Below are 21,901 nucleotides of genomic sequence, written 5' to 3' on the forward strand. Positions count from 1 at the left end.
CAACGCCTTTTTGATTTCTATTACTTTTTGTTTTTACGTTTATTTCTTTTTTTTTTTTTTTTTGTTTGTTTTTTGGGGGCTTACCTTTTTGATTCGCTAGTAACGCTTTCGACAGAGACGTGTCAACGAATTTGTCGAACTTAGCCGCTAAAATCATTTCATGCTCATTAAAATTATCCCACAACTTCTTTAGTTCTTGGTATAACTGAAGTGTGGGTTGGGGGACCTCATAATCTTTTTCAATCTCGTTTCTCAGGCAACGCCGCCACTCGTCGATAGACTCTAGTTCCAACTATTTAAAATTTGGCGCATTGCCTGGATCAACGGGATCGCACCCTCCCTCTGTCACTACCATTTCCTCTTCTTGAGAGCCCTCCATTCTCAATCTTTTTCTTTTGTATTTGATCTGTTAGACCGTTTTGGTCGTTAAGATCTTGGCGATTTCAACGTTCGGATGCCTATAGTCTATATAGGTCATCTAGCTCTCTTAAGAGGCTAACCTCTTCATCTGTCCAGCTCCTTGTATTTATAGAGGTTGCCTCTTTTCTTTTTAAATTTCTAACAGCAGGGTGCGCATGCCGTTCATGCGTGGATAGACCTCTTTGAGTTCCGAAGCTCATGGGGCATGTTTCACATTTATAAGCTTCTTCATTTGTTTGATTAGGGCCACTACACTTTGGTAAGTGGCACCTAGCCCCGTGCAGCTTTGGGAAACTCCTTTCGCATTGTCTGCATCCCCACTGGATGTGAGCATCCACGTGATGAAGATTAAGGTGCCTACCCAAGTCAGATAGATTCATGAAAAAAAGGTGTAATTCCCTCTTCTCACAGACCGGGCAAGCAACCTTGTCCCCCACCAGCGGCACCATAATTTTAAAATTCCAATTCGTATCCATGGGCGTAGCTAGGTCGTCAACGGTAGTCCCCTCCCGAGCGGAAAAATCCGCCACAGTGCCTCCGGGACTGAGAGGCGCTGCGTCCGAGGCTCTAGCGTTTCTTGAATCGAAGGTGCCAGTTAATGTGTAATCTGTAAGTTTTGTTCCCAAAGTATCCAGGTTATAAACCCTTTCAAATCCAGTCGTCATAAAGCCATCGAGGAACGAGTTCCTTCTTAAATTTATTCGAATTTATTCGAAATTCGTTCTTTTCCTTAATTCACGGTATGCTTATACCGTTGTCGGCAAGCCGAGATTTCCACAAAGAGATGTTAATCATTCGTTCCTTCGTCGCTGCACTCCGTTTAGCCATGCTCGCCACACCCGGGGGATATATCCCCGCGCTAGTGTGGCGAGCATGTTACCGGCGGTACCACGGGGAAGTAGAAGTGCAACTTGGACAGACAAGGCCAAGGCCCTGCCTGCTCCCGAGTACCTATGACTCCCCAAGGCCCCGCAACACAACCGTTGTGTGGCGGTCTGCTGCTAAAGGCCTTGAGGGATTACAGAATGATGCCGAGCCTATACGTATAACGTTATATAGTATTACTGTGTAACGTATAACGATACATAGTATTACATTATAACGTGTAACGCTATATACCATTCCATTATAACGTATAACGTTATATAGTATTACTATGTAACGTATTTCGATCCTCTTCAAGATATTTAAACCTATGTAATGTAAACCTATTTCAGCGTCGAAACAATCCGAGCATCGCGTAAAATGCAACCATTTGAAGATTATGACGAATGCTTGTTGTTATTTCGTACCTGCTTCAGATATTTTGACGTTGTAACGCTGCTTTCACTCGATGTTACACGCCCAATATAGTGCAATCACATTTCAACACGAAACAGGCACAGCGCCGCGCAAAATGTAATCTTTCGAAGATTTTGCTTAAGATTTCCTTTTAATGGTATCGTAGATGTTTCCAAAAAATTTTTAGCGACTGCATCGATAATTGCAATCTGGTGTTGGCACATCATTTTACTTTCCCAGGTATCGCATGGACGACGATGTTGAAATACACTGAAATCGATTTCGAAATGTTAATCAACGACGACATGTTATTGTTCGCTGAGCTTGAAATACGCGAAGAACTGAGTGAATATTCGCATAGGCATGTCCACTGGAATAACTAGTGTCTGCGTACATACGAGGTGCCGAAAACCCCAAAAAGATTGTATGTATTTTGATGTAAATAATTTGTACGGTTACGCTAGTTCTGAAGTGTTGCCGCTTTCCAAGGATCGTCGATATTAATTTCAACGTAAAAAGAAAGTTTTGCTAAATTGGTTCACATTGTAGGCTCCTGGATGTTAATTTGGAGGAGTATCCGTGCGAATTTCGCGAGTCGCACCCCGATCTACTTTTCTATTCCAATCACGAGAGATATAATGGAAAAAAGAAACTGTTCGCAACGGTCGATAACAAACTCCGATATGTAATCCATTACCATTATTTCTGACATTATTTGCAATGTGGCGGATGAAGTGCAGATCGGTATCTCAAATACGAGAAAAATTGCTGCTGCAACCGTCAATTTTATTTTGAATAAATAATTTAAATACAAATATAATAGATACTGTCGATAGACGTTCGTACAACGTATTCACGCAGATAGAGTAGACCGCTCGCGGATAACTCTATAACTCGGATAATAGTTCCATAATAGCTCGATAATAATCTTCGCTCGCGATTGTGTCTGTTTAATTGGACTGGTCGGTGGAGAGGGGGGGGGGGGGGGAGTCGGAAGATTCAAATTCGTCTTAGAAAGACGGTGGCACGTAGCGGGGACATTCTTTTGCCCGGAGTTTGTTCATCATTACGTATCGTGCGTCAAGGCTGTGTGAATGTCGCAAGGCACAACAACAACATGAGTCGCTCTCGCTCCGCTTCGTCCTATGACTTATGTGTCGCCACAGCGAAAATGTTTAAAACATGGATTGAAATTTGTAACGATAGATTGTTAAGAACAAGTAATTAGCTGAATTTCTAATTCTAGATTTTTACGCCAGTAAGCCGTAGGAATGTGTATTTTGGATATATTTGTTTCACTATGATTATGTGTTACCGAATTTGACCGAAAAATGCCAAATTATGTACATGAATATGGATAGTCTGATTTATGAACTTATGTGCGATAACGCGTATGACGATACGAATCGTGAAGAACAAAGATGTACCAGGCTCGATGGAAGACGAAAGCAACGATGCACTTGTCACGTAATTTTTAAAGTGAAAGCACAAGATTCACTATGAAATCAAGTTTATTTTTCACAGTTAGGTTTTTTGTTACAAAAAGATCGGAAGAAGAACTGTTCGGACCTGGCTCGTACCATCAAGGAAGAAAGCTCGGTGTGGGTGTGCCCTTTTGAACTCAGAACGCGGATTCGTCGTTCGCACTTTTCGGTAGAAAAGTGAGGGTAATGATCCGCGATGACCATTGGTTAATAGATGAAGTTATTACGACAAAAAAAACCAGATATGGGCATCCTTGTTCATGGGAAAAGTCTGTTATCTCGCCAGACACCCGCTTTCTCCGTAATAGTTAAGAGCGTGCAACAAACATGAGGACCATCTGTAAACCGAAAATGTTTATGTGAAGAGAAATGAAACTGAACAGATTCGGTTTACGGTGTCTCCTTAGGCCTGTTGCGGGTTAGCGTTAACAGTGGATAGCTCTTAACGCCCAGACAAAGATGTATGCAATTCGTGTACATGACATAAAGGAATGCGTAAAAAAATAAAAGGTATTAAACGAAACGTTGTTGCGAGGAATATAGATCTCGAACATTATATCGAATGTCTGAGGGAGAACACGAAAAAATGTATTTCTCGTGTATTTCTCGATACTGCATAATATGTACGCGATAAACGAAAAGAAATTAGCCCGTTCGGCGGTAAATGATACATTGTTCCAAATTCAGCGTGTACACTCCCGTGGAGACATTACACTATCGTGAAAAACGAAGACACGAACGTTTAATTTACTATACAGGGCATGCGACCAACGTGGTTCAGTGTATCGTGGAAAAATGAAAACATGGACTATTAAAATTGAAGATGTATATAGATAGACATACATTTCATTTTCTACGCGTACATCTATACGAGCATCTAAACATCTATACGTATGTTTACGTGAATATCTAAACGCCTACACGAGTACATCTACATGTACATTAAAACATACGAGCATCTTTATTTTATTCTTAATTCTACTAATCCGTGTTTGTATTTTCTCCTACGAGACCGTTATCTCGATATATTGTAGATATACATACACATCGGTTTTGGGAATACTGCTAAAAAAATAAGTGCTAAAAAATAACAAAAGACCTCTTTATTGAAATTAAAGTATATCATTCTTGTTTATCCAGGAGTTACGAGAAATATCGAATCCTGTTCAGTTTACATTCATTTTGTTTCCTTTCTTACGTAACACATTCCCTGTTGCGACTTCTCGACTAATTGGCGATTGGTCAGGTTGCAACTGATCAGTTGATATCACGTACCATAAACGAGATTTAACGCTTAAGGTGGAGATAAATTAAAGATGCGGAGTAGTAGTATGTTTAGTTTTTTTATTTGCACTCTTTAGTATACATGAAGAGAATTGGCTTTAAGTTAATATGTTAATAAGTTAAGATGCAGAATAATGTTATTTTACCATGTGTTACCATGGTTTTTATGGGATGGGAATCTATTCCTTTCAATCCTGTAATTGTGTACCCTCGTGAGCGCATATCCTCGGTGGTCCTGATTGATACCTGATGTTTACTTTAGAACGGACCCATCGGATACTTAGGGTGTTTATTAGCCTTTTGATGAGGTCCGCATTATAAGGTTTGCAACTTGGGAGCTTTACAACAATATTCCCAATCCCAAACACTGTCTGCTAAATATATCAGGTTACACAGGGATATATTACTCGTGCTCGGAGAATCCTCCACCAATGGCATCGCGAATCGGTTAACAAGTACGCGACTGGATTTGGCCGTCTTATCGTTGCATTCCTGTCGGCCAGTTAGATGTATAATCTTCATCGAACACCGTTTTGAACGTTTTTACTCATACTTTATCGCTGATTTTGAATTTTTGCGTATGTTGGATAGAAGACTATTTTCATTGTCGTAAGTTATATTCTGTCGGGATCACATTATGATTAGGGGCGTGTACCGAGTCTTCATTTGTACTAGACATTGTTATTACGCAATAGAGAAGATATTTACTAGCACAAATATGATCATTACAGAATTGGACAAGTAACCGTGGTAATTAGATACTCGAAATGCTAATGACAATGATCTTGGGTTTAATAACGAATCCGTGGTCAACGGAATAACAAATATACTCTCTTCCAAAGCCTAAGTCGGACTCGTGGTTAAAAACGTGAAGTATCCACTGATCGTAAAGACGTTGCTTTACTCGCTGATAAGATTGCAAGAGAATGTTACCTTCCGTCACGGTGATGTTGCGGCGGAAAACCATGATGGGGTGTGGCTAAGGACACGAGAGATCATCGGATTCGTCGAGGAAAGCCTCCGCTCGGAAAGTGAGGGAAATGGACGTTGCTGTTAATTGGTTAATTTCTACATTGGTGGCTACAAAAGGATTCTAGCCGCCCTTGAGAGAAAGTTGCTAATGGGAAGCGTCGTTCGTGAGGAAAGCAGATCTCCCGTATCTTCCCGTAATTGGTGATATATTTACGGACTGTTAGGATAAAGACTGTTTGTCAATTTGAAGGACCTTAGCTAACTCAGATTTATAGCGGGTCCTCTGGCTAGCTAAACATATACTGTGAATGGATACATCGACATCTGGTAATTATCTTGCCCGAAGAATAGAATCTGTGTGTGGCGAGTCATGGCGCCCCAGCCCGGATAAAATAAAAGCCTCTAGTTCTATATCTGCACCAACGACCGTCACACAGCTTAGACAATTCATAGGTTTAGCGTTTAATCCAGCGTAATTGCAGATTTGCAGATTCTGTTCGACAATGCAATGCGCGTTATACTCTACATTTGCTGTCGAATACAGTGTACATCATATGGTTTACGTAAAATAAACCCCTGTCCGGGCAAATCCAGCGTAGTTGCAGTTTTGCATATTCTGGCTTAAATATGGAAATCAATGTATATCCGTTCCTATCGCAGATACGTCGACAATTCGATGCGCGTTATACACCATGTTTACTGGCAAATACAGCGCACATTAGCTGGTTTGCGCTTTGACAACTCTGGTCAGTGATAAATGATGTGTAATTGCAGTAATGCATATTCAGGCTGGAATAATCATTGGAATGTATCTCCGTTGTTATAGCAAATATACTTTTAATTGTGACATTATGCATCAAGAAGGTAAACGAATGGCTCACGTAGATTTCTTTTCCCGAAATACTATAGACATTGATAACAGTGTAATTAACAAATTTATTGCAGTTATAGTAGTAGTGTTATAGCAGTAACAAAGAAATTAATCTGGCCGAAATTTCAGAAGATTAGCTATTAGCGGAACAACGTCGCGATGCTCAAATTTCAGAAATCGTTACTAAATTGCAAAATGATGAGCTCGCGGAAGATATCGCAAATACATACGAATTACAATCTGATACCCTTTATCGTAAAATACAAAGAAAAGGCAGAACTCTCTGCTTGCCTATTGTCCCAAGAGGTTTTAGGTGGTCTGTTATTAATCATGTGCACCAGTCAATCATGCATTTAGTTTGGGATAAAACACTCGAGAAGCTGTATAAGTATTACAGGTTGGAAGGAATGACGAAATATGTTCGTAAATGAGGTGGATAGGTCGTGATAGGTATTGAAGAAATACTAGAGTGTAATTAACAGTTTATTTATTATACTACTACCAATATACACTTTGTGTGGAACTCACTGTCGCACCAGCGGTTCACGGTTCGCGTTTACAAGTTTGGTTCACAGGCGGTGCGATACAGTGTCAGTTGAACAAATTGCCTGGAGCGAGTTCGGACGATGATTTCTCTAGATGCGTCGCGGGGCTCTAATCGATTACTAACTGACTGTTCGTCACGATGATGCTACAGAGGAAAACTATGACGGGGTGTGTCTAAGGATGCGAGATCATCGGATTCGTTGAGAAAAGCCTTGGTTCGGAAAGTGAGGGAAATGGACGCCGTTGTTAATTGGCTAATTCTTGCGTTGGTGGTTGGAAAAGGATGCTGACAGCCTTTGAAAGAAAGTCGCTAGCGGGAAACATCGTACGTGAGAAAAGCAGATTTCTCGTATCTTCCCGTAGGAGGTGATAGGTTTAGGGACTGCTAAGAAAAAGACTGTTACACTGGAAGACCTTGGCTAAATAAATCCTAAGATTTATTCCAAGTCCTTGGGCTAGCTGAAAATATTCCGTACGGATGTATCGACATCTAACAATCATCTTGTCCGAAGAATAGAGTCTTTGTGTAGCGTGCCACGGGGCAGAAACCATTGGAAAGTTTACTGTCGAGTGCCGCTACATAAATTTGTAGAAAACTGTTATACTTGTCAGGTTTCTGAATCAAGTTCAGGTAAAATACAAGCCGAATTACATCCTATATCTAAGATCAGCATACCTTTGCATACAGTTCACATGGATATAATAGGCGAGTTAAGCGATAAAAGTGATTCGAAAGAATATGTATACCTGCATCGTACTCGTAAAATAGATTCCCTTAATACCATTAAAGCGCTCAAGTCTGCTATATTTTTATTCGGCAGTCCTTGCCGGATAATAGCGGAACAAGGAAGACGTTTTACGGATAAAGAATTTCAAGATTACTGTAAAGGTGTCACGTCCCGCGCTGCGCACGCGCAGTAACGAAGACTGAAACTACCAATAGCGCGAGTGAGCGTTTCAATTTGACATTTAAATGAAATTTAACAATTTGTATAGAAACCGAATTCGAGCTTCACAACCCCACGGAACAACCCGTCACATGACGACCCCTCCACGGTAGACCTAATTATAAATAAGCGTAACGACATAGAAGAGTAGATAGATAATTCCTCAGTTCTGTTCCTCAGTTCTTGGTGTTTAATTCCTTAGTTCTTGGCGATCAGTTCCTCAGTTCTTGGCAAGTAATTTCTTAGTTCATAGCGATTAGTTCTCAATTTCTTTGGTTCTTAATTTCTCCATTCCTTTGGCTTTCAACGTTCCTTAGTTTCTTAGCTCCTTAGTTCTCAAGTTCTTTAGTCCTTTAGTTCTCTTGCCTTTAATTCTTTGTTTCATTAGTTCTCAGTTCTTGTCAGTTTTGTTAATCGACGTATTTGTATTTGTCAATTTGTAAATTATTGAAAATCAATTAAATAAAAATCTTGTAATTAATAAGAGTAAAAACGTATCGCGAACTATTGGAACTTCGAGTATTCGAAATCTCAACGATAACTCTGTTAATAACCAATTAGAATTAGAATAAACTTTTGTTGTAGAAAATATTTGTCTAATAATATAATAAGATTAAGCGAACATTTATTTTCACCAACTTTGATCCTCTCCCGTGCCAGTAATTCTGCGCGTAGTAAGTTAGCCGAAACGTGGATTTTAATTGCCAGTCGCATTAAACATCAGTCAACGCTACCCACTGATATTTAATTGTCGTCAGAATTATTAAGAAATACGACAGTTCGGGATCTTCGAAAAGATAAACGATAACAAAAAATTTGAAACAGTCCTTAGATTGTTTCTGATGGCAGCAACTACCATTTACTCTAAATTCAAAAATTAACGGCAATATAAGCAAAACAATCCAAACAAAAACGTAACAAAAGTAAACATATTAAATTTCATTTAATAGCAACCGGCGCTAGTAGAGCTAATGGACAGGTAGGGTGCGTTATAAGTACGTTGAGAAATATGTTTACAACGGCAGAAACGACCGAGCGGTCATAGCAAGACGCGATTGGTGAAATACAATTGGCTTTGAATTGCACCACCAACCGTGTGACTGAATCGAGTCCATTAGATTTACTAATCGGTAGAACAGCAATACCTTACGGCTTGTTGCTACCCGATAATATTGAAAAAAGAGAACTAGATGTCTCCGATGTAAGACAGCAGGCAATAAAGAATATAGCGACTGGTGCTGGGTATGATAAAGATAGATTTGACAAAACTAAAGCTAAAGTAGTTGGATTTAATCTTGGTGATTTTGTATTAAGCAGAAATGTGGAAAGAAATCAAACTAAATGAGATCCAAAATTTAAGGGTCCATTTGTAATAGCAGATATTTTGGAAGAAAATAGGTATACTTTAAAAACATTAGATGGTAAACGATCATATAAATACAGTCGCGATAAGTTCTTCTTATTTTTGTATCGTGAAAGAAAAATCGGACTACGCTCGCCGGGATCCGAACCCGGGTCCTGAACGTTCGTAACCTAAGGAGCTAACCACTGCACTGTCGTCGTCCGATTCTAGTTGGTGTCGAGTGCCGCTATATCTACTTCGTCTAAACCTTTTAAACTATACGTCATATTCACAAGCCTACTGATATGTGTGACTGTCGCGCAAATAAAACTTTTCGTGAAGACAAAACTTTATTTCTCAAGAACACCAAAACTATCACAACATTCAATTATCGGCTCGCACTTCAGACTAACTTGGTTATCAATATTCGGAGTTTATATACTAAGTGAGAACAATGGAAATGAAGGTGGGGGTATCATTCTTGGAAGGTCTTTATCAGGGTAGAAGAATTTGAGGTTACACTCCCCCCTCCTTAAAATGTACTTAGTCCTCGAAGTTCTTTCTTTTCTTTAAGGTATATGGGTGGAATTTTGCCTTGGGTGTCTGCACGTCGAAGGTTACGTGTGAATCGTTGCTGGTGCTGGGCACAGGTAGCATAGGAGTGTATATCTTGATAGGTGATCAGTTGATTGGCATCGGAGCGCTGGCTGGTGGATTGTTATTTGTCGCATTTCGCTTGATGTTACAGCAGAATAAATGGAAACAATTTTGGCATTACTATTTTATTGAGGAAGTATAAACATATGAGAGCATATGAGATGGATAAATATCCTATAATTTGTATTATAGATGTTCCCAATGATTTAACTTGATCGATTCAATAAGCAAAAGTTAGTTGATTCGTTAGATCTTCGATTTAATTCAGAGTACTTTTGTATCCGTAATTATGGTTAATAAGTTTCCGAGTTTTCTCGAGTTCATTTAGTAAAATAGTCCAATCTGTGTTATTAGTTACATTGACCGTTTTGATTTCTATCTCGTAAGAAATTTCCTCGCTACTGCCACTGATTCTTATATGGTTATTCTTGTACAATATGTCTACAGTTTTATTGCTTTGTAATAAAGATGGTTTCTCTAGTCTAATAATTCGATTTGTCTTTCCTTCGAAAATGTTGAGGTCTATTGGTTTTTCTGGTATAGCTATAAAGTGATTTTCAGCATTTAATGGAATGAAACTTATATCTTCAATGTTATAAAATTACTACTTTACAGGATTTGACAGTGTTTTCTGCGCTTAAGATTTCAGAGTTACAGTCGTGTTCTACTCGGCGGTCGTGAATCGGTTGAGTTTGTTTGCAAATGTAAAAATTAGGTATAGAACGGAATTGCTTATCCACTTAGTTTTGATCGGCACTGACGTAATTTCGTCTCCGCAGGGAGGGCTCGCCGAGTGCGAGCCTGTGGGGGCTGGCAAACCCACGTTCCCGTAGCCAGGGTGGACTGTAGAGACGAGCGTCCTGCTTACGAGAGTCCTCTGTGTACACCGCAGGGGAGGTCGCCGGGAGTATACTTGCGCTTAAGTGCGGCTATGCTCTCTCTACGCGGCCTTCGGTAGTAGCGCACCCACGATCCTGATGCGAAGGATGGGACCGCCGGGATAAATCCCTGGGTACAAAAGTACCGCAGGACCTCGCTTGCGTAGAGTCCCATCTTGGTCTGTTGAATGCTCGGCTAGCAGGTCGTCGAGACAGCAGTGACGTGGCCGTACATCCACACGGTGGTCCCACCAGCGACATAAGTTGGTACCACGGGCGGTCGAGTGTTAGCCCGGAGGGTGTAGCGACCCCTCTGCTCGTCCACAATTCGGGTACGGACTCGTGGTGGCAGTGGTTGATGGCCCAGATGCTGGCAAGACGGCCGTTCACGGAGCGCGGGTATCCCCCCGTGACTTCGAAACGGTTACGTCGGCGGGTGAACAGCGTACCAACTGCTCCGTCCTGGAGAGATGGTAGGGCTTTGGAAAACAGCCCCGTCTGACCTGAGGCGAGCGAAAGCCCGTGCCACGCCTAGCTACTCAACGTAGCAAGGTGCAAGGTACCTTGTGCGCCGGTTGGGCGTATCCCAGCACCAATGGACCTTAGGGGGCCCGGGCTTAATATGATGTCCGCATCGAGGTATAAGCCCGTAAAATATAAAAAGACTATCTGACGTAATTTAGTCCTGACGTTAAGAATATCGGATTAACTACTAATGGTGCTAAAAAGACTTTGTTCGTGAAAGATGGTATGGGGAATATTTGCTCTATATCCCATTCAATGTCTATAATTGTTGGTACCGAAATTATATAGAAAACTTTGTTTTGTCGAGTAAGCAATGTGAGTTCTGAGATGTCTAAAATACTTTGGAAATTTTCTTCCTTTGATACAAAAGCGTTTCCCACTGTTTTGCTACCTAGTACTAGGGCGTAATTGCTAATAAAAGTTCCGTGACCAATAATCTGTGGGCTTATTATTCCTTGTTTTCCTAACAAGATTAAATTGAATATTTCGTCGATTTGGAAATGTAAGTCTGAGAGTGAGCATTCTAAGAGCTATGACTTTCATTAAGGTGATTTCGTTATTAAGCGTTCTAAGTTCGTTTGTTATACCCGTGTCTATTTGTTTCAGTTGTTGGATGACGTCTTTATTTAAAATTCGTTTAATCAAAGCTGTTTGCTTGGCTACTATGGTTTTTAAACTGTTGTTTTCTTTAAAGAGTTTGTCCAGATTTTTGTTAATTACATGTAGATCGTTTGCGTCTAAGGTTCCAAAAAGAGTTTACTAATAGATCCGATACCGTTTTATCAGTCCTCGTCTATTTCTGAGATGAATGTGAACTAAGAATTGTAATTTGATGCTAAATGTTCCGACATTATTTAGTTTTGCTTGTAAAGAGCGTATTTCCGGTAATATGTTACAATCTTTTTGTGTCTCGCCATGATTCTTAACTTCGGCTATTCCATTTTCAGTATATCTTACTTGTTCAAATACAGTTCTAGTATCTATTCCTATAATAACATTTATGTGTTCGCCATAAAGATATGCCTTGGATATTTTCTCATGAAATATTCCATTATTGACAATAGGGATTATTTTTAATCTCTTAAGGATGGTAATGCCGATGGCAAAGGTAATCGTCCTGAAAAATAAGGTTTTATTCTGTTACCGTGGATTTTCTTAACTCGATCTCTAATAAGAATCTAATAATACGGTGTTTTGACTGTCTTAATGACGTAGCGTCCTAACCATTCGTCGTCCAATTTATCTGATTTATGATCATTGTGAAAGAGTAAATGATGTCCTTCCTTAAATAAGGCTTGACTTTTAATGATTCTTCTTTTTTGATCTCTCATGTATCTCTTTCTACTTTGTTCAAGAGCATTCCTCGCCATCATTCTATATTTTTGCAATTCTCCTTATCATAACGTAAACATTTCTTCGTAGGTGTTATTGGAAGTAATTGGGATACGGAAGATGGGGGGGTAGCTTTTCTTCCAAATGTTGGTTCAAGGGTGAAAATCCAGTTGCATCGTGTATCGTGGTATTATACCCTAAGCAAATAAAGTCCAATACCTGATCCCATTCTTTATTAGAATCGTGTAGGCTTGTGCGAATCATGTCCTTTACTGTGGCGTGTGATCGTTCTAAGGATCCGTTAGATTGAGGATAGAAAATGATGGTCTTTATATGTTTAATTTTAAATGCTCCTTCGAATTTTTCCATTAGTTCGCTAATAAAGTCCCTGGTCTGTTAGTATTGTTTTGGGTGCTGAGAAGATATAAATGTAGTGGTGTACTAGTTCATCGATAATTGATTCGGTTCGTTGTGTTTTCAGTGGTACTAAAACGAGATATTTCGTTAGGTCATCGTGAATCGAGAGAATATATTGATTTCCACGTGTGGTTTTAGGCATCGGACCAATTAGATCCATGGCTATTTTTTCGTTTGGTTCTACTGGTGCCTGAGGAATTACAGGTTCTTCCTTGGGTCTGATTCTAACTAGCTTTTGTCGTTGACAAGCTTCACAATTTTTTATAAAATCTTCTACCTTTTCTATGAGGTGTAGGATTTTGAATTGGTCTTTGATTTTACTATATGTCGTTTGAATACCTAAGTGTCCACTAATATCGTTATGGTTTTCGCGTAAGATGATAGTGTGTTTTGTTAAGTTGGTACAAGGTAGGGTATCGGATTTTAGATTAAATACGTCTATATAATGTAGGAGGATGTTTTCAATCCGAATACGAAGTTTGTCTTCAATATCGTCTGGTCTAATTATTTATTTCATTTTAACAATTTTATCGAGACCGTTTTCATCAGAAAGATCATTAGAAATTACAGTTGGTTGCTCACCAGTATTGCAGAAACATACTCTCGTCGGACCTTTATCCAGATAAATTGTCTCAACTTTGGTTTGCCCTGGGAGAATGGTTCTCAGCTCCTGAAAAAATATTTCGTTCCCGTTTAGTTGTATTAATTCGTTGACAATTTGGTATGAGTAGTTAGAAAGCATAGGTAAGCCAATTATTCCGTCTTTTATTAAAGGAAAATCGTCTGGTACAATGTGAAATGTGTTCATGATGTCAATGTGTTCTCGGTATGTCCTATTTGGTTGCAATTGAAGCATTTAAATCGTTTTCCAGAGGTAGCCTTATAGTTGTTTATGTGCGGACGGCTAGGCGTAGTCATCGGACTGCTACTAAGTGGGGAGTTGCGCTGTGATGGTACATCCCCTGGGGTGAATGATTGAGCTCGTATTTGCTGGCTGCACTGGTTTCCGCGGTTTCGTTCAATCTTTCCGATTAATAGTTCCGCTTCGAACGCTGCATCTTGTGCTTCTTGTAAGGTGCGAGGTTTTGTACTTCATGTCCTGATTTCTATCTCGGCTTTTAAATTTAGAATGAATGTTTTAGTTGCACGCTCATTTCCTAAATCCATCGCGACTGCTCGTCGAATCGGATCGCGGATTTCGTGCTACAACGCGTATATAACTTCATTGAGACTGTGCCGGAATCTGTTGACGTATTCGTGTACTGATTCGTTAAAATTTTGACGGGTTCTTTGTAGTTTATCGCGTGCACCGTTTGAAGTTATATTAATTGATACGAATTTTCTCAGGTTTTCGAATAAGTCGCCATACGTCTCGATAACTAAATGTCTAATACTTCTTTCAGCTTCACCGACAATACGTTTGGTTAGAATTAATCTTAATAGAGCGCGTTTTTCTTTATATTCCGATCTAGCTTCTCTTACTCGTTTGATGAATACTTCTACTCCAATGTCATCTTGACCGTTAAGGACTGGGAGAAACTCGATACTGGTTTTCGCGTCAAACATGGATCACTCGTACGAGCCTGGTTCTTCAACTTCGTCCTCGGAGTTCGTTGGGTCGTAAGATTCAGGAGTTTCTTCGTTCCGTACGCGTTTTACTGGAGGTTTCGTTATACGAGTGTTCTGGGTAGTACTTCTGCTTGAAGTATTAGTATCGTCTGTTATGATTGAGTTGAATTCGGAAATATCACCTAGATTGAATTCGGCCATAGTTTTTCCTATTAATTCTATTTCTTTAATGCGTTGAGCGCTTTCCTCGCGGATTAGTTTAAATAAATTATTTACAGCTGCTTTATACTCTTCGTTCTGATGATGCATCATATCCAAAATTGCCCAAAATTATACTTAATTGAATTTTCTACATCGGAAAATTATCGGCATCAACCAGCATTTCAATTTGTTGGAGTTCTTCAGAAAATGTTGCTAGTTTATTTGATTGTTATTTATTTTCTTTCTTGTCGTTCACTAAACTTCTCAACGTGCTATCGCGGAATGTTCTAGACCTTCTGTAATCTCACCCAGCAGCTTTACTAACAAGTTGGGCCTATCACCTGTTGTTTTCTTGACTTTCATAATTTTAATTGTACACGCAAAAAAACTTAAGAAGAGATAAATATATTGTTTGAAAAAGCCAAGAGGAATTCTTTGTTTCATAATACTCTAAATTTTTAATCTTAATCACGTCTCTCTCACAAAAGCTCACTCTATTCTAATCTCGCTCTCAATACACGTACACCCATTCCTTTCTCGCATCACGCGGTACAGCCACTTATAGAATGTCTGAATTACTACTAATTATAATTAAAAAGAAAAACGGAAAGAGCAACTGTTTTGTTTTTGATTTTTGTCGTACTTTAGCTTCAAGAATACCTTTTTTTTCCGTGGAGAAACTCCGCACGGACACCCGCCGCTTCTAGGGGGAAGAGCGGCGTGGTAGAATCGGACTCCAACTGACTAAAACTCCCTCCACGATGACCGTCCCTCTTGCGATCGAGGGGTGCACGGGAACCGTTGAGGCGACACACCAGTCTGTCCCGCGCACAACAATCTGTCCGCAAATGTCGCGGTGTGCTGCCATGTCACGTCGCGGCCCCTCCCCGGGTGCCGTCCGGATCGCCAACCGGACAGCTTGGTGGCTCCCGGGTGCTGGAGAGTCCAGCGCCTAAATTCAACCCCCATCGGAGGTCGCGGTGGCCCTCGCGCGCCCTGTGTAGGCGCGTCCACGGGCACCTCTGCGCCCTCGTCGGCCGATCCTCTCGGGATAGGAATCCCGCTCCCTCAGCCACTCTGCTGCTTCCTTCCGCAGTATAACTAGCTCGCAGAAGGAGGCTACGTCATTGCTCGTCAGCAATGCCTCTAGAATCGCCGGCGGCGAAAGGTCGTATCTTATTTCTATGGTGAGAGAGTGGCGCGGTGCCGTCCACACCGGGCAATGTTCCAGCGCGTGCTGCGCCGAGTCCTTACCTGCATCCCAATGGTGGCAACGCGCGGTCGCCTCTTTCTCGATTCGGTGCAGATACTCACCGAAGCACCCGTATCTCGTAAGCACTTGCATCACACTGTAGGTAGGGGAGGTGCGCCTCTGTCCAATCAAATGTCCCAGCTTGGAAAGACGGCCTCGGGGACCCCTAGCCCCGGCGCGCCTGTTCTTGCGTCGAGGTCGGCGCGCCATCTGTCGAGCAGCTCTAGCCGAGCCCGCACCCCAGCATCAACGTCCACCGCGCCGACCCTGCCCGGCAGACTCGGAGTGCGGAGATAAATCTCGCGACACCTCAGGGCCTGCAGCTCGAACGGGGGAAGCCCGGCGAGCACTGCCGCTGCCGCCGCCGAAATGATGCGAAAACCCCTCGCTATTCTAATGGCCTGATTGCTCCGAGATTGCGACTGTTGGTCATCAGGTCCTGTGCCCAGATCGGAGCTCCGTAGAGGAGCTTTGCTCGCACTACGCCGGCGTACAACCGACTCACTCCAACACCGGGCCCGCCCAGACGAGGCAGCAAACGCCCTAAGGCCTTTGCCGTCGCTTCGACCGATCTTGTTGGACGTTCGAAGTGAGCGCCGAAGGTCCAGTGGCTGTCGATAGTCAGGCCCAAATACTTCATACTGGCCACGATCTCCGCCCCCACCAACCTCAGGCGATAGTCCACCGGAGGCGTCCCGTAATCGGCCTTCCGGCAAAACCACATCGTCTCAGACTTCTCGGGGGATACTTCCAGCCTCAACCTTGATCGCGGCGACCGCGCAGGCCACCGCCAGTTCCGCCAGACGGACGGTCGATACCATGTTGAACCCCATACCAGAACGTTGGTACGTGTCGTCGGCGTAGCACGTCAGCGCCGAGTCTGGGGGCATCGGCGCCCGAAGTAGCGCGTTGTGCGCGATGTCCCACAGCAACGGACCCAGTACCGAACCTTGCGGGACACCACGGTACACCGCCCTCCCCGTCATCCTTCCGCCCCGTCCGGTGTGGACGATACCACGGTCCCGAAGGAAAGCCCGGACCACACCCCGCAGGTAAGCGGGCACCCGATGAAACTTGAGGGCCCGGCCTACCCTGTCTCAGGGGGGCTTCAAGAATACCTAATCCTAAACCGAGCTCTTAAAAACATTTTTACAGCTGTAGCTGGAAACTTTACATAATGGTGGATTTAGAATATCGACGTTCAACAATAGATGCTATTTTCTCTTCATTTGATTGCAATACGTAACCACATTACAAACAAAGTGAGTTGAGAAACTAGCAGAACTTTAGCAATTTGTTCCTTCAACAGTAGGTTTACGGGTGTTTTTTATGCACCTATCTCTATGAGCACCCATCAAGTTGACGGGTAAACGAAAATGTGCATTTTCTTTAAAAAATCGATTTATTCAACTTAAATCTGAATTCAACAGTATCAGGCTTCACGTTTAAATAAATAATTAATAAGTGCAAAGTCTTTTTTTAAATTATCACGGAAATGATAACAATAATATTAACGGTATAAGGTAATCATAACTATTGAGCACATTTTTACAAGTATACTGACTTCTGTTTGTGCATCTTCCGCATACGATCTTTTTGCAATATATACAGCAATTATTGCTTCTATCTTTTTTTTGTTGCAGTAGCCCACTTGGCAACTTTTTCGCACTTCTGACGTTGAAGGTGACAAAAATTAAGCGTCTGATATTTGGCAAATGTTCTCCTTGTTGTTTTGTTTTCTTATTCTCCTTGTTCGAAGAAAATGGATATGGATAATTCTATTATAAAATTTGACTTTAAGGAAAATAAAAGAGACTGGACAATTAAAAAAAAAAAAAAAATAAACAAAAAAAGAGTCAACACCATACCGAGTTCCCAAGCAGTCAACCATCTAAGTACTATCCGTGCTGAGCGCTGCTTCACCTTCGTGAACGAACGAGAACGAGTGTTATTTATATTTATATATATATATATATATATTTATATATAACATTTATTGCCCGAGAAAATGTATATTACACTTGTATATTCTCAATAAAGAAACAATTTCAGTTGGAAAGTGGTTTTGGCATATGTACCATTACGCGACGGTATAACGTAGCCATACAATATTTTGTGTTGGATTTACATTTTTAACATTACAGTTAACGATTGAATTTAAGACGCTAGAAAAGTGGTACTTTTATACAATATTGTCTTTTCTTTTTTCAGAAGAAAAGTGCGAGTACGAATGTACTCAACGAGATATGTACGTTGGCTGAAATAACTAGTTTTGTTATTCGATATTACTGTACAGAAACTATCTAAAACCTATAAATGATATATAATAGCTAAATATATATTTAGCATGATCTCAGACACGTACATTCGAACAAATGTAATTTTTCTGTTTGAACCAAATCGGGCAATCGTACGTCAGGATCGGCCTTACTAGAAGTTTGTAGCAGAGTATTTTTACTTTATTATTTAGTTGTTTGCAGTAGATTCGTGTTTGCTCGATTTGAAATCCAAATGTATATCTAAATAGCGAACGACTTTTTTTCGTGAGGAATGGATATGTTGCTATTGTATCGTAGATATCGTGTAGGCGGAATTTTTTCTTGCATCTGATATTTTGGAAACGTATGGCCTGAATGGAATTGTCTTGAATTTGCTTACATTAATTTGTGATTTCCAAATTATTTTTATTACGTGGTGTGGAAAGCTTATCTTTTTTGAACTTAAAGAAAGAATTCAGCCAGAATGTGTTGGATTCCCTCCCTAAATCTATGAACACCGCTTTGACGCAATCATTCGCGTATCTTGCCAAGAGATATATGGTGTGAATTTTGTAATTGCATGTATCGTTGAATGTTTAAATTTAAAGCCAAATTGAGTGTCCGAAATTAGGTTATTTTCCATGTATATAGTGTTATTTATCATAGATTCGGATAATTTATTAACGTTGGGTAAGAGGCTAATTGATCAGTATATCTGGCAGGATCACTGTTGCTTTTCCTTCTTTTTTTAATGCTATTGCCTTTCTTGTTTTTCAGAATGGAGAAATAGTTGGCGTTTAGGTAATTGTTAAATATTATGCTGCAGGAGTAGATGTGCGAAAGACGTGTAAAGACGGTAGGTAGGTTCTTTTAAATCTATGCTACCAAACTCGATAATTTTTTGTTGTTCACTTTTTTGAAGGTTAGATCTAACCTATTGTCATTTGTGAAAATGTTAGATAGGATTAAATCTGGATTATCAACTGCGTACGCGTCGCTTCAGTTTGTTCGTTGTTTGTGCAATTATGCTTGTTACTTGATATGTTCTTATGTGATTATTTTGTGTGTGAACTGCTTCAATGTATGCTCTTAGTATAGACGGTTAGGTTATGACTTCCCAAATTAGTCACATTTTTAGGCCCTTTATCTGGAGATACTCACGAGGTTTCGACCATGTAACGCGGAGCGTGCCCATGCGGCCCAGCAGTCACGTACCCCCAAGTAGACCCTGGCCGCTTTTCCCATTCGGCATATGCTAGATATTTCAGTTGGAATACATCTTTGCAAATATCGTAAGCTTTCTCTTTACAGCCATCCAGACAATAAAGGTTATTTCCCTATGTTAGTATGTTTAGTTTCTCATGGATATCGATAATGATTATCTTACTGTCTTCGTCGAATTGTGTGACGTTGCGTTACATATCGGCTTTCATGAGTCCCCATTTGTATTCGTTCTGGTTGTGTCATAGTATATCACCTAAGTTGTGGTTTTTTCGGCGGAAGACACTGTTAATCGGTGGTAAAAGTTCTTTGGGTTTTTCTTTGGATATGTTTTTAATTCTATTTTTCCAATAGTTTCTTACGAAGTTGTGGAAGGCTTTTCTAATTTCGTATTCAGTCTCTTTGTTTCTCTGTTATTCTGCTGTTCTTTTTCTTTTCCAGCAACGCTAGTAATTGCCACCGTTGCTAGTATTACTAGTAATAATCCACCGCTGCGTTTGATATTTTATTTTAATGTACTAATTCTTTCCTCTTGTTTTTATCTTTTGTGCTTGTAGCCATGATTTCTATAAGTAATCCGGGTACGAAATTTAATCTTTTCGTGTTTTCGCTTGCTTTCAAGAATATTTTCACGCACTGTACTAGTTTCACTTCGTTTAATTCTTCTGTTATCCGTTTATTCATTGGAGTTAATCCTTTGTGAGAAAACATTTGCGTTATAAAAACTAGAACTTTTTTTAAATATAACACTATTTTTTGTCAAAATGCTGAAAAACGTACTTAGTTTTGCTACGTTTATGACTCTTTTCATATCCTTGCACGGTGAGGCATTGTTCGAAGCAATTGCGTATATGCAAGGCCGGTTTAACCAAGCAAGTAACATAATAGATCGACTTTCTTCTTCTACCTTTGATTTTTCGATTGCAACATACCACACGATCTTTACTCCCTTCTGTGGCATCTCGCCGAATGACATGTAAAAGGCCGTTTAGCCTTTCTGCTGTTCCAGAAGTTGATAAAGTATTCTTGGGGTCAATAGCACGAATATCCTCAATGAACTGACCCATCCAGCGACGTACGAATTGCAAATGCGTTATTTTGTTTTTATTCTGTTTCTCCTGGTTTTATTGTTGATATTTCCAAGCCGCAAAAAATAATTTTCGCTACCATTTTTGGGACTTTCGTATAAAACAGTATGTAACTGTATACTGGTCTGCTTTGTCGACACCGCCCATATGTTTGTGCCGGCACTCGACGACGGAACTCCTTTCGACAGATTCGCGACACAAGGCGCTATACCATGAAAGCGTAAGGCCGACATGCCCAATATGTCATCGATATCCCTACGGTTCTTTCGCCGAATATTCGGAAGAATGCATACGTACGAACGCAAACGCGTGCGTAGTGATGATATCGAACAGCGAAGTGCGAAGGATCCAGTGTAACAGCGAAGCAAACAGTCGGAAAACGCGGAATGTTGATTGTTGACTGTTGATTGTTAAATAAACTATATTATTGAACATCTGGAATATTTCTTGGAAGCCTACACCTTAAACCATCTCATATTTATTGTAATTTATCCGACATTTGCCATTACAGTATGGTTGTTCCTTCTCTGCGTGTTCTTTTAATGATGTTTTTCATAGTTGTGGTAGCACAAGTGCCAAGCATTGTCACGATTCGTTTGTCTATCCAAGCCAGTAGTAATATGTCTGCGTCTGTAGGCAACGATCTCATTATTCGCAATTGTTGGATTTTTTTATATTATTCGGAATAAATTTAAAGCAGATCCTCGCCACTGACCATCCTATGTGGAGCTTGCCTCCAAGAGCGTCTCCTCCCCGCCAATGCTGCCGCCGAGTTTTCTTGCCGCTGTCAACGGGCAACGCACCATACCGAGCCGAGGCCCCGGGGAGTGGCGCGTATAACGCCCACGCTGACCTCCGCGACCTGGCAAGCCCCCGCCTCGGCGACGGCGGCTGGGACCTCCTCCGGGGTGATTGAATCCTCCGCGGTACGGTAACCTTGGCAGGTAAGTCTCGAAGAGTACCCGCCATCTTTTCGGCCAGTCGCGACGCTTTACTGCTAGCGTCCTGGCCCGTGATCTCGAATATGAGAGCGCCCGTAACCGCTCTCCTCGGTCTCATCTCTGCGATGCCAAGCTCAGAGGGAATGATCTCACTCCTGACCACCGACATCGCGTTCCTATACGTAAAACCTCGCGGTGAGCGCCGCCGCGGCGCTCCGTGGGGGGCGGAGAAGGCCAGGCATATTTGTGTTTTGCGCGTCCCGCCCATCAGCGTTTCGCCCTTTTATCCTGTCGTAGTTCTTGACTCCCGCTCCCCCTGTGGGTTCTTTGGCCCCGCGGCGACCACCTCGGTGAACGTCCTCGCCTTTGGTCCCTTACAGTTGTTGTTGTTGCAATCCACCGTCCCGGATATCGA

The 21,901-nt window shown here is 41.2% G+C and overlaps 1 protein-coding gene and 1 long non-coding RNA gene across 2 annotated transcripts in view; one reads left to right on the forward strand and one right to left on the reverse strand.

The window, feature by feature from the left end:
• Positions 1-21,901, forward strand: part of LOC139996508 (uncharacterized) — a 289,415-nt gene that overhangs the window by 139,105 nt on the left and 128,409 nt on the right. The window lies entirely within an intron of this gene.
• On the reverse strand, positions 16-1,085 carry LOC141445944 (uncharacterized). Its single transcript, XM_074112172.1, has one exon. It carries the CDS (start codon positions 1,083-1,085, stop codon positions 459-461), a length of 627 nt encoding a protein of 208 aa, XP_073968273.1. The 3' UTR covers positions 16-458.

The sequence above is a fragment of the Bombus fervidus genome, chromosome 18, assembly GCF_041682495.2.
Source record: "Bombus fervidus isolate BK054 chromosome 18, iyBomFerv1, whole genome shotgun sequence".
NCBI classification, from domain to species: Eukaryota; Metazoa; Arthropoda; class Insecta; order Hymenoptera; family Apidae; genus Bombus; species Bombus fervidus.